The following is a 14284-nucleotide window of genomic DNA, read 5'->3' as shown; positions in this document are numbered from 1 at the left end:
TGACGGACTCTTTGCCAGTCAGAAATTTCTTCCTCCACCTACAAACTGTCTCATAAGATACCTTATCAGATATTCTCAACCCGTTTCCCAACCATTTTTACAACAGTGGTCAATGACTGGCTCTATTGAAATGACTATAAGTTTAAAACTATGTGGAGCTGAAGGCTTGTGTTTGTACCGTTGGAAAGATATTGGATAGAGCGATTCAAGAGTATCATCATCCACGAAACCGTGCAAAGCGTTATCGCGCTGTGGTACAATACACATTGCATATCGAACAGCCCTCGTATATACAAACCCGAGTAAGTATATATTCGACTAGTTTCTATACTTCTTAAGGAGTAAAATGAATTATACACCTGAAGAAGTAAAAAAAAAAAAATAGCATACTCGATCAGCTTTGTGATATTGTGTCAAAGGAAATTTGTTTGAATGAACTTGAATTTTAAGTTCATGAAGTTCTATCCTTGTTCTTAAAGAGGTTCGTAACTGAGATTTGAAGTAATGTCAATTTTTTGGGGGAAGTGTATTTTTGATTTCTACATTGAAGAAGAATTAGGAGATTAAAAAGAAAAACGGAGGTCACAATGCTCGTTATTACAGTGTTCTAAATTTGACCTTTTTGCACTTAAAATTGACTCGAGATTTATTGGTGTCAACACAACATAAATCAATCATTACATAAAATATAATCATGTCTTATAACAATGATTTGTTGACAAGAAGTTAAAAATGTCTATTGTTCACACATTTAAAAACTGACCATTTCGGCCCCACCCTGATACCAAATCCCCTACCCCTGGGATCATCAAATTTACAATTTTGGTAAAGGACTATCTGTTCTTTCTAAATATCTATTTACTTTCAGTTTAGAATCAATAGCACGAAAGATGTTTAACACAAACACTATATACAAAGTTTGGCCCTGCCCTGGGTCAGAACCCCTACCCCGGGGATCATGAAATTTACTACAATTTTTGTATAGGCCCTCCTGTTCTACATCACTATGCAATTAGTTTTTCTTACACATGTGCGGTTCTTGAGAAGAAGATTTTTGAAAATCTGTCAATTTTAGGCAGTTTTTGCTCCACCCCTTGGGCCCCAGGGGTGCTGGAGTCCTGAAAAATACAACTTATGTCCCCCTTGTCCCAAAGATGCCAAGTTGAAAATGTTCAATTGTTAACGGACGACAACCAATTGCAATAGGTCACCTGAGTTTACTCAGGTGACCTTAAAATTTAAGAAAATAAAAATCCTAGCCATGTGCACATCTTCCATATCCATGCAAATACTCTGTAAAGTATGAAGGTCCAAACTTGAAAACAGTGGAAGGGAAAATAAAAGACAAATCATGTACTCTCTATGCAATATTTCCTAAAAAGTAACAAAGTTCAACAACCTGTAATTTTCTAAAAAAATTAAAGAAAATTACAATCTTTGCCACATGTACATCTTCCATACCCATACAAATACTCTGTAAAATAAGAAGGTCCTCACTTGAAAACTGGTTCCAAGAAAAACAGACAAATCATGTAATCTCTATGTTATAACTCCTCAAAACTGACAAAGTTCAATAACCTATGATGTTCTCAAAAATTGAAGGAAATCAAAATCCTTGCAACATGATCTAGAGTGACCCACAAAAAAGCTACAGAGCATGTTTTAGCTTGATATGTGACAGAGAAATGAAATTAGAAACAGAAAACCCTGAACGGACGGACAATACAGACATCGCTGTACCATAATACGTTCCGTTTATAGACGGGCGTATAAAAACTAAATGCTTAGTGATGTAGAGCAGAAAGACCTTTACGGCAAACCCTTTTACTATTTATTTGAAAAATAAGATATATCTTTAAACTAACGAGATATCTCTTATTTTAAAGAGATATCTCTTTAAAATGAGAGATGTTTCTTAATCTTAAGAGATATGTCTCTTAAAAAGAGATATCTCTTTCACTTAGAGAGATATCCTTTTCACTTAAGAGAAATATCTTTTACTTTTGGAGATATATCTTATATTTAGAGAGATATCTTTCACTTAGAGAGGTATCTCTTTCACTTAGAGAGATATCTCTTTCACTTAGAGAGATATCTTTCACTTAAAGAAATATCCCTTTTACTCCGAGAGATATCTCTTACTCTGAGAGATATTTCCTTCACTTAAAGAGATATCTCTTTAAGAATTTCTAGAGAGATATCTCTCAAAGTATAAGAGATATCTCTGTAATTGTTGAAAAAGAGATATCTCTCAAAGAGAAAGAGATATCTTTCCAATATTTAATTAGTTTGAATACTTAGGAATTCTCCCTACACCGGAAGCCCGCCAAAGCAGATAATATTAAGTATCACTACGAAATACTTGGTTTTAATCAAATTCTTATAAGGATCTCAGGTAAATGCTTAACTTATTATGTGCTTATTAACTTATTATAATTCATTTGTAGATGATGTTAGGTTTACTAGACTCCAGAGGAAAAAAGTTAGGGAATCACCTTTTCCGCCAATTTTACATTGGTTAAAAATAGGGTTACATTATTGGCGATGCAACAGGGAGAGGTCATTATGATCACCGGGGGGGGGGGGGGGGGGGGGGGGTCTGTCTAATATAAAGAAATATCTCTTTAAGTTAAAGAAATATCTCTTTTTGAAAAAATTAAGAGTACATGTATATCTCTAACTTAAAGGAATACAGTACACGACACAAGTTTTATACACCCCTCTGTGGAAAGACCACGGTGGAAAATCCACGCAGATCCACCATGTCCTCTGTGTTCCACGGTGTGTGTTATTCGCGAATACACACAGCTTCTAGGAACTTTGTTGTGGCCATGGGCGAGGTGTGAAAATGTGCCGCAGGCTAAATAATCATGATAAAGGTGGAATTTTTAGATAAGAAAAAATGTCAATATTTTCCTCCCTGATACTTATATTGTTTTTCAACATTTTGAGACAATTCCAACGACACCAAACACTATATATATATATATTGGCTTTTGAGAAAACCTGGTTTTGAAAATTTCTCTTTTAGTCTTTTAATCCCTTTCTTCATTAAACTATTCTTAAATTCTATGTTTAATAATAACGCGTACTGCAGGCAATTCCTGTTTTGAATGCGAATTAGTATATATGTAATAGGGGTATTCGATAATTACTGATTTGCTCTCTCTCTCTTTCTCTGACATAATTACTTCCATCATATTGTGTTAATATGCATCTTGACAAATATTATATATCTTTTTACATTGATAGAGAGATATCTCTTTACGCTAGAGAGGTATATCTTTTTACATTGATACAGATATCTCTTTCTCTTTGAGAGATATCTCTCTGGCTTTTAAGAGATATCTCTCATAGAGAAAAAGATATCTCCCTCGCCTAAAGAGATATATCTTTTGTTTAAAGAGATCTTTTTAAGTTAAAGAGATATCTCTTGTTTAAAATGATATCTCTTTGGGTTAAAGAAATATCTCCTTAGCATAAAAAGATATCTCTCTAACTTACAGAGATATCTCTACAACCAATAGAGATATCTCTCTAGTGTAAAGAGATATCTCTCTCATTTAAAGAGATATCTTATTTTACGAATAAATAAAAGGGCTTGCTGTAGACCTCTACCAAAATTGTAAATTTCATGATCCCCACTGCCAGGATAGAGTTTCTGACACCAGGGGGGGGGGGGGGGGGGGGGGGGCAAACTTGGTATATTAGATGTGTATGCAAATAGGAAAAGCAGAAAAGGGATGTACCAAAATTATGAATCTCGCAACTCCAGGGTTTTGACTTCAGGAGTAGTCCAAATTATAGTCATATTAGGTTAATGTTAAATATATTACATCATGTAAAACCTTATCAGTATAGGCACTTTCGAGGGCTTAGATATTCACAACAGCAATATTTTTACCCCCCTATTGCAACCCCACTCTACCTCCGGTGACCAATGATGATTTAAACAAACTTGAATCTGCCGTACTAAGGATGCTTGCATATTAAGATGACAAGTCCTGGCCTTGCTGTTCTTGGGGAGATTTCCCCCCCCCCCTATATATTCCCCATTATAGCCTAATCCCATTCCCAGGGACCATGATTTGAATAACTTTGAATCTGCACTACCTGCTTACATATCAATGAAAAAATGAAGATAACAGTGATCAATCTCATAAATCCTACACTAAAAAATTCTCGCATATGTTACCACAAAAAACCTTTATCACAGTGGCGAATCACGTGACTTTGGTATGACCTATTACCCGGAAAAATGATGACGAAAGCCAACATAAGGGAAATTTCAGACGAATAAGTAACACCTTTATCAACAACGAATTGTCACATAGCTTATATCTACATTTGAAGGATTATTCTCAGGAACAAATATATCCTAAAATGGTAGTTTTACTTGCAATAGAAGCAGAGAACATTGGCATAAGTTTTTTATTTTAGCGGTCGGAAAGTTTTTGAATTTCCCCCATGTGTTGACTTTTGTCGTCATTTTTCCGGGTAATATAGGTCATACCAAAGTCACATGATTGGCCACCATGTTTTATCCCATTGAGACCCCATCTTGATCCTACCCCAGTGGTCATGATTTGAACAAACTCGAATTTGTATTGCACTACCCGAGGATGCTTGCATATAAATAGCCTTGCTGTTCTTGAGAAGATTTTAAAAAATAATTTCTTTATATATATTTATGTCAAACTTTGATACTCTATTGTGGCCCCATTCTATCTCCTGGGACAAGGTTCGAACAATAATTCATCTTTTTTAGCCCAGCAGTCCTTGAGAAATTTTTTATATGACCTCACTCTTAATTTTTCATTTTCTTGATTAGTTCCTCTTGGGGAACGCGGCCCTTATTTTAACAATTTAGAATTTCCTTAACCCCAAAAAGCTTTGTGCCAAGTTTGATTGAAATTGATCCAGTGGTTCTAGAAAAGAAGAAAAATATGTGCAAAGTTTATAGAGGAATGGATGGACATCATCAAAAAGCTCACTGAAGCATGTACCTCAGGTGACCCAAAAACCGTACAGCACCATGTAAAACTTAAAACCCTCTATTATGACACCACTATGGCCCCATTGTCATGGTTTGAACAAACTTGAATGATTATACACTTATATGGGAATGCTTGTACACGTATATCAAATTGACAAATTGTACCATGTTTTTCCGGGGATTTTTAAAGAATTTTTCTACATACTCTATTGTTTTACTTGTGGCCCCAATCTAACTTAATAAATCTTCAATATTTCAAAAAGGTTTCATCAGTAGTTGTTGAATATTTTTTTTACACATCCCACTGTTTTAATTATCTCCCCTTGGAAGGAGACATGACTTTTAACTTGAACAAACCTGAATCCTCTATACTCAATAATGCTTTGTAGCAAGTTTGGTTGAAATTGGCCCTGTGGTTCTGTAGATAATGCGAAAAGCTTACAAGGATAATGATCAAAAGCTTACTTATTTCTAAAGCTTCGGTGAGCTAAAAACAAGATGTCCACAGGTCTTATCTGTCACCTGAGTATAAGTGTGGCTGCAAACCTTCCTATGCTACATTGCATAGGTGCAGACATTTCAACATACAGCAGCACCACCTACCAGATGTCCCAAAGATGCTTCATATCAAATTTCAAAAGAATTGGAATAGTAATTATCAAGGAGTTAAAAATGTTCAATTGTTAACACATTTAATCACTGACCATTTTGGCCCCACCCTGATACCAAAACCCCTACCCCTGGGATCATCAAATCTACAATTTTGGTAAAGGGCTACATGCTCAAAGTATCCATTTAGCTTCATTTTAGTATCAATAGCATTAAAGAACATGTCCTTTAAATGTTTTTTACATAAATACTATATACCAAGTTTGGCCCCGCCCCGAAGTCAGAACCTCTACCTCGGAGATAATGAATTATACAATTTTGGTAGAGCCCTTCCTGCTCTACATCACTATGCATTTAGTTTTTCTTATACATGTGGGTTTCTAGAGAAAAAGATTTTTCTAAAAGATTGGTCACTTTTTGCCTCGTCCCTAAGGCTCCAGAGATCTTGAAATTTACAATTTATGTCCCCCTTGTCCTAAAGATGCTTCATACCAAATTTGAAAAGAATTGGAATGGTAGTTATCAAGAAGGAGTTAAAAATGTTCAATTGTTAACGCACGACAGACGATGACGGACGCATACCAATCACAATAGGCCACAAAGTTTACTCAAGTGACCTAAAAACCAAGCTTGAATATGTCTCACATTGTGCTGTTTTGATGCATCTGAAAGCATAACCTGAAAACATAATAGCTAAAACAAACAAGTAAGTTTGATTTTACAGTTTAATGCATATCTATAAGCAATGTTACAAAGAGTTACAAGTGCTAATAACTAAACTCTACCTATGTCAGGATACAGAGCAGGCTAAAGACAGGAAACTGCAGGAATTCTCTTCCACAGAGTTTAATACTACAGACCTTGATACCTCAAGAAAATTAACAGATACTGCTTCAAGAAATCTTTATATCCTTGACAAAAGTGGAAATGTGAATTTTTTTTATAATAATTCAATAATTAAAGTTTTGGGAACACAAACTATGTGCAATAAATAGAAGTGATAAAAACTGGATGTGTTTTCCCAATCATAAAAAAGATTATGTAGACAATCTAATGAGCCTCTACAATACGCTACTTCTCATTTATTCTATAATGCTCTTTCAGTTAAGCTCTTATAGTCCATAAAAGTTGAAATATTTCAATCTGCCACAATTCTCTATGAATACTTCCAGAGTTCCTTCCCTTCCCTTGTATATATAACTAATGGCTGGTATCATCCAGTGAGTGCTAGTCTTTTGTCCAAGGCTGATGTTTGGTGTGTCAAGCTACCGAAAAGAAGTGCTGAAAGAAATTGTGTTGACAACATGCTTCACTAGGACAATCTTATAACAAAAGCATCATGGAAGAATCACAAAAACGTTTGTCAAAAATTCCCAAATAAATAGTATAAAATCTCTGTTACAACCTAACATGTCCTTTAACTGTTATCAGATAGGTGTAAAAATCTACTAAAAATTACAAAATAGAAATGTACAACCAAAAAAATTTAAACTCTTGAAACAATGAAAAAAAGAGTGAAAAAACATAAACTTAACAACAAACGCGAGACCCTCTCCTCAATGTATCATAAAAAATCCTCTTTTTCTAGCAGTGGGTTCATTTATTGTGCACAGAAAAAAATAGTACAAAAAATGACAACAGATTTAAAAATACAGTACGCATACATTAATGGACAATTAAATAATTGTAGGCTCCCGACATGCAAAAATCTCATATTGCGAGTTCACCTTTTTTGACACTTTAAAACTTATTAATTTTTTTTTTATCATACTAAGTAGTTTCATTTAAGAATACATTGTATTGTGCAATATATATGCACTTCCAAAAGTACAGGTCTAACAATAATGAAATATATTTCTTATTACAACCCATAACTTTCAGTTTTTGAAACCAAAATCAATATGCGAGACCTGTATTCCAGTTATGCAAATGACCTATTAAAAAGTTTTCGAAAATTCCAGTGGCTAAGTGTAACTGCTCGAAAAACAATAAATTTCAAGGTGGATTATGCCCCTTTACTCTCGCAGCAAACCTTAAGCATTACAATAGATTTACCAAAGCTTGCCAACATTGCCAGGAAGAACATAAATCAGAATCCAAAAGAATTTCTGTCTTTTCCAGTAAAAGGTCTCTTTTGGGACACTGTATTGTAAAATCCTTGTCCACCTTGACATCGAAAAAAATTCAGATGAAAAATTGATGAAGGAATAATGATTATTTGATGCTATCTTGTGAGTTCACGCTTTCTGTTAGGGCTTTTGGAGTTCCGCTCCCTGAATCCGTCCGAGATTTGGCGCTTTCCTTGAAGCTTAATTTTTGTGACTCTATCTGTATATAAAAGAAAAATTCTAGGTAATTATTGTTTTATATTACATTAAGTACGGTATAATAAAAATTATAAGTACAGAATACAAACTTTGTATACCACATGTTGCATGAAAATCATATTTTTTTTTTAGTTTTGGCAGTCATAACATTTTTTACCTGTGGGATTAAGCAATCCTAATCTGAGGTTTCGTAACATTAAATGCATTTTCAAAATACGATATTCGTATATGTTGTAAATACTTTTTAAAACTAAATGTATAAATAGACAATTTCCACATGACCGATACAATGGACCAACACATTTCCAAAAGACTCATTAATGTGCTGCTATAACAACACGCACCTTTAAGAATGTCATGAAATATATTTTGAAGTGCTGGCTAAACATAGATTTCTGAAATAAATTACTGGTATAAGAATAGGTAGATATTTCACAAAATGTCAAATATTTGCAAAATCAGTTTTCATAGCATTAAATGAGTGAGAAATCCTAGTAAATACACAAATCAAGCAGAACAGAATGTATTCTAAAAAATCGGCACTGATTTAATCCTGTAGACAGAAGTCAATATTGACTAGATCATTCTCAAAAGATAAAGTAAATATTTGTCTTTCCAGGTCCAACGCAAGCAGAGAACTTACGAGACAGCGTCACTAGGCAGTTTTTCTTTCAGTTCTTCTTTGACACATATCAACCTGCTCTTATATATGTTTTCAAATGACATTTTTTTCTTCACCAGTCTATTTCAGTAGGAAGATAAATCAGAGTTAACTACTCTTCACTTTGTCAGCTGCCTAACCTGAACACCCTTTAATCTTGATTGGTACCTATGTCTTAATCAAAGAATGTAGCAAATTGAAAAAATTTTCCCCAGCTAGTTTCAAAAATCAGTTGATTGCTAGGACAGGTGGTATCAATAAATGGTAAAGCAAAGGTGAATTTCAATATATATTGCTAAGATTTCTGATGCCTCTTCAAAATTAATCAATTCATTTTGATGTTGTAAATTTTCCAACAGTCAAATTCTACCTCGAGACAAAAGAGCTTTCTTGTTTTTCAAAAGTCTAATATTGACATGAAAGTGCAATAATGCAGTTCCTGCGTGTAAGTGAATGCTAAGTCATTGACGACACACATTTACGGACTCCTCAATCCCTGATCCAAACAAATCTGCAATGTGCTTGCACAATCTAATCATATATAATAAAAACTACTGTTTAATGAAATAGAATATTCAAAGCTGTAGGGAAAATGAAATTAATCTAAATATTCACCAAGGCAAAAAGACATGAAAGTGATGACACTGCAGAGCAAGGGGAGACAAATGCTATACAAACCATAAATTATCTGGAACGTGAATATCCCTGGACCTCTGACCCTGAATAAGAAGGGTGATGGTCAACAAAATGTTTGAGTATATGCAAATCGTGATGTGCAATACAAGATCCTGATACCTTGATGACAATGTTTGGTAAACAGCTTGCTCAAGAAACCACAGCAAACAGCCCGCTAATACAAATGCCCGAAAGAAGTACCAGTTTACTGCCTGGCCATTATATTCTACAGAATGCCTTTTCAAAGCTGAAGCTTTCACTCCCAAATATGTTATAGAATTGCAGTCACTTGAGCAAGCCTTTCTGTGTTCTCATTGGAAGGAGACAATTTGATCAGGGTCTTGAGAATGAGTAAAAGTCTATGCACAGTGATTGAAAGGCTCATTTCAGGATTGATTTATGTACAGTGTCTGAAAAGCTCAGTTTTAGAAATGTTCTAATGCACAATGTCTGAAAAGCACATTTAGAAATGAGGAGTCTACGTATCTACAACAAAAATATCTTGATTAGCATTACAACACAAGGTAGCGGGCGTGTCACACAAACCCCAGCATCTACTCTGAAAAGGAACGGAAAGTCGTCCTAGCTACACACTTACAACATATCATCATCCTTTACTAGTAGATGATGCCCGGCTGTTCAGACGACTGCTTCTACCTATATTCAGAGGACATTAGTGTTAGTTTAAAAAATCTCATGCATTAATCGGTACAGGGCAGTTTATGTTGGACGTGTTCCGTTTATCTTAAGGAGTCTAAAGAAATGTTTACCACAATGCATTGATTTTATCTTGTCTGATAAGTGGTTATTATATATAAAAAATGGCATGGAAATATTGTATTTCAATGTATTTACATTGAATCAAACTTAATTAGCAAGAATTAATTGTCTCCTTACAGCAAGCAATAGCATTTGTAATCAAACCCTGAGACGCCGTCTAGTGCAATAATACTGGAACCCTTCGACCAATACTGTTGTCTTTGGCATGCATTTGAAATTCAGAAAACATTTTCAAAACATATATTTTAAACTTTTTAGCCCATCAAAACCTTTTTAAAAGCAATGTTCTTTAAAGACTTGACATTAATGCTGTTAGAAATGATATTGTGTCTACATTCAATCAAACAGCCTACAGAATCGAACAAGAGATTTTTTTTTTAAAATTATAAATTACACGAATTTACCTGTCAAGTGTCTTTTAGTAACTTTCAATAGATAATTTAGTGACACCGTTTTATCTCTCACCAACTGTTTTGGTAACCAAGCAAAACAGAAACAGATGGAGATTGTTTTACTTGGTAAAATCCGTTATCAAAACACAGACCGAGAAAAAGTTAGACGGTTAAAATACTTTTTAGACTCATTCAAATTCAGGTTACTGTAACAAATATTAACAGCATCAGTCATTCTTAAATTTCTTAACACTTTTGATAGTGATAACTAAATCTGAATTTTGGTGTAATGTAAACTTACAGTAGCGCGCTAGATGACATCATTGAGCAAAAATAAATCTGTCGTGTTGTGTTTAGACATTTTCCATTATTGAATTCCACAATTTTCATGCATTTAGTTATGTTAAGAAAAATGAAATCTGAATTCATTAGATACCAAGTAGTTCAAGCCTCACAACATGCAGTAAAACACCATGCAGGTAAATTACATTCCGAGACTTACGACTTTTTGATTCAAGCAACAGTATGAATAGAACTAGAATGACTAAATCGACGTCGGGATGCTGTTACAATGCTCTGGCTGCGAGGAGATGATCGGGAACTGCGTTCACCTGGGTGAGGAAGATCGTTGAGGGATCCTGCGGGGTATGGCATAATTTTGATTGGCACTTTAAAATCCCCTCCTCCAGGCCTATGATGAATGTTGTCTAGGGAGTTGACTTTTGCATCACTTTGGTAACGCTTGGGATCGTTGACAATGGAGATATTTCCTCCCGTCGGTTGATAATGAGCATTTTGTAGAGATCCAACTTTAGGTGAAGCCTGCCAGCGTGGAGTTTCATTAATGATGCTAACTTCTCCACCTCCTGGTCTATACGTTTTGTTTCCAAGAGAACCAACTTTGGGGGAAGCATTCCATTCCAGTCGGTCATCGTGTATATGGACCTCTCCTCCTCCCGGCCTATAGTGAGCATTATCCAAGGAACCCACTTTGGGTGAAGCATTCCACATGGTTCTTTGACTAATTATGGCTTTGTTTCCTCCTCCAGGTTGATATGTAACATTGTCCAGAGATTTCACTTTGGCTTGGGCATCCCACATCGGTCTCTCATTGACTATCGTTGCATTCCCTTGTTTGGGCTGGTGGTGAGCATTTTCTAGTGATCCAACCTTTGGTTCAGCCCTCCATCTTGGTTTCTCATCCAGAATCTTGACGTCTCCACCTTTTGGTGTAAAGGTCACATTGTCCAATGATCCAACCTTTGGTGAGGCATTCCATTGTAATTTCTGTTCTGCTATTTGGACTTTTCCACCTCCTGGCGTATAATGCTTGTTTTCTAACGATCCCACTTTCGGTGCCGCTCTCCAGTGGAGAGGTTCATTAGCAATTTGGACGTTCCCTCCTCCTGCGCGATAGGTCACATTGTCCAGAGATCCTACCTTGGCAGATGTGTCCCAGCGAGGAGACTCATCCAGAATTTTCACATCCCCACCCCCAGGTCTGTAATGGACATTGTCTAATGACCCTACCTTTGGTGCAGCCTGGATTTTCTTATTTCTGATATGAACATACGCACCATCTTGAGTTGTCTGAGGATTCTCCCACCTGTTGAGATCATTGGTTCTCCTTCGATAAATACTTGGGAATTTTATATACTCAATTCCATCAAAGCTTCTAGGTCTCTTTTGAGTTCTTCTTAAATGATTTTCGTCGAGTGAACCCACTTTTGCCTCCGCTGACCACTGTAACTTATTCTGCTGAATTTCCTTGTTACCTCCCCCTGGTTTATGGTTAGAATTTTCTAGAGATCCCACTTTTGGCTGTGCTTTCCATCCTAGATCAATAGAGGGAAGAGTGGGGAAGACGTCTCCAGAAGGCCCTTGGTAGGCACTACGTTTGGTCATAGCTTTCATAGCAGTACAACGCCTAAGAAAAGGTCATAAAGTCCAAGCACTGATATCTTAACACACTAACATCACTCATAACACAGCAACATCAATCCTGTTTCTGGCTACTAGAAAGTCCATCAAAGGCCACCAAGGCAAAAGTCAGAGTCACTTTTTTAACACGGTAAAACAAAACAGTTATTTAGACGTGTCTCTAGGTATCTTTTACATGTGGTAACTAAGGGGGGCTACGGAGAAATCAAATACACCAATGCTCATTCACTGGGCTTCAAAAGAAAGCCACAGTTCATCTCCTTTCAATGTCAGAGATCACACACACTTAGATTATGTCACTAAGTTTTTTTTGGTCAGAAATTCATATTCCAATCACAAATATATTAACTGTATTTTGTCCCTTTGTTAAATCAATACTATCCTACTATACATTCAAAACCATTCAGGTCGCAATACACAAATATTTAAATCAAGCGTAGCATGTAAACCTCTTAATGCCTCCGATAAGTTTGTCAAATATTGAAATAGCTTCCTATCCAACTCTTTTGTAGATCTGGTGCTATTTCCAGAGCCCACAGCACAAGATCCACTGGCTAAGTCAAATTAAAACTTATCCCTTCTTCATGTAAATGTTTTAAGTGAATCTCCCAGAGAACAATTTTAAGTCCATTAGAAAATGTTTCCAATATGTCAATTCCAGTCAGACCCACAAATTTCTCTGCCACTCGAAGTGAAATTCTGGTAAAGGTATGGGATTTAAAATTCTCTTTTCCCTCTAATAGATATATCATCTAACTATTCCTAAACATATCCATGTGTAGCACCTGTTTCAATAAAGGAAAGTGAAACAAATTCATACTTGTTTGGAATGACTGCAAGAGATTACCAAAATCAGATTTACAAACCATCAAGCATTTCTATTTAAAAATTTCAGAAAAAAAGTGCCCCCCAAGAAATCTGCCAGGTGAAAAAGGTACAACAGGGTCTACAAAGTGCTGACTAGATCTTCCACAATACACCACAGATCAAGATATTTAAATTACCTGAAAATACAGATAATTATTACGGATACCCGGATTATCGGGAAATCATTTTCAGCCCTGTTAATCCTACAGGACAATGGGTACACACTCTGCTTTGTATATATGTAGTACAAAGCTCTAGGTTATTGTACAGTGTCACTAAAAATATCTATGAATTGAATAGCAAAGTGTAAGAAATTCTTGTTCTAAGTGTAAAGTAATTTCTTCCTTTATTCAATTAATATCAAAGTACATTTTTATTTATCATCAACCTCAATACTTCAAATGATAAAATAAATTTTTCATAATGTTTCCAGATAATTACAATTTAATTAACTTTATTTATTTATTTCTTGAATCATTGATTGATTACATCAGATGATAAATAACTGAATAACTGGTTGGTTTGTACAGTAGTTAACTAGTTACATATTATATACTTTTAAAATGTAATATCTGAACGACAGATTAAAATTGTGGAAAAATCAATGAAGCAACATTTTCCAATATTGATATTGCGGGGTGTGGATAAAACTGTCATATAGAAACCATTTCTAATCCAATAATAGCTCATCGATCCTGAAAAGAGAGTTAAAAAGCCTGTGCCTTACTCTACAGAGGATTCAATTCATTACTAGTCATTTCTCTAGAAAAGAAAACATGGTCTTTTATGTTGCAATTTCCTTAAGGTGTCTCCTAATTCCTAAAACCAACATTCAGAATATCTATCGATGAATACCAAGTAAAAACCCTTATCAAAACTCTTTGGTGCTTTCCTTGATACAACACTGCAGCTACTACAGAGCACAAACCTTCTGAAGGACTTGGTAGCAGAACCATATAAACTTTCTCTAATATCTTAATCACATAAGTTTGTCCTAGAACTTGAATGAAAGGAAGTTGTAACTACTAAAATCAAT

At 35.2% G+C, this 14284-nt stretch overlaps 1 protein-coding gene across 16 annotated transcripts in view; it reads right to left on the bottom strand.

Moving 5' to 3' along the window:
* Window positions 1-6316: 6316 nt before the first annotated feature.
* The window catches only part of LOC125648490 (microtubule-associated protein 2-like), a 60886-nt gene continuing 52918 nt past the window's right edge, over window positions 6317-14284 (bottom strand). For 10 of the 16 annotated variants that reach the window (XM_056140488.1, XM_056140491.1, XM_056140492.1 and 7 more), the window contains one exon: window positions 6317-7933. In XM_056140488.1, the coding sequence (XP_055996463.1) occupies window positions 7820-7933 (114 nt within the window). In that variant the 3' untranslated portion in view covers window positions 6317-7819. Of the gene's footprint in view, window positions 7934-9271; window positions 9313-14284 lie in introns of all 16 variants that reach the window. The other 6 variants (XM_056140490.1, XM_056140495.1, XM_056140497.1 and 3 more) reach the window with 1 other exon arrangement.

The sequence above is a fragment of the Ostrea edulis genome, chromosome 6 (genome assembly GCF_947568905.1).
Source record: "Ostrea edulis chromosome 6, xbOstEdul1.1, whole genome shotgun sequence".
Taxonomy (NCBI): domain Eukaryota; kingdom Metazoa; phylum Mollusca; class Bivalvia; order Ostreida; family Ostreidae; genus Ostrea; species Ostrea edulis.
This window is presented reverse-complemented; position numbering and strand designations above follow the sequence as displayed.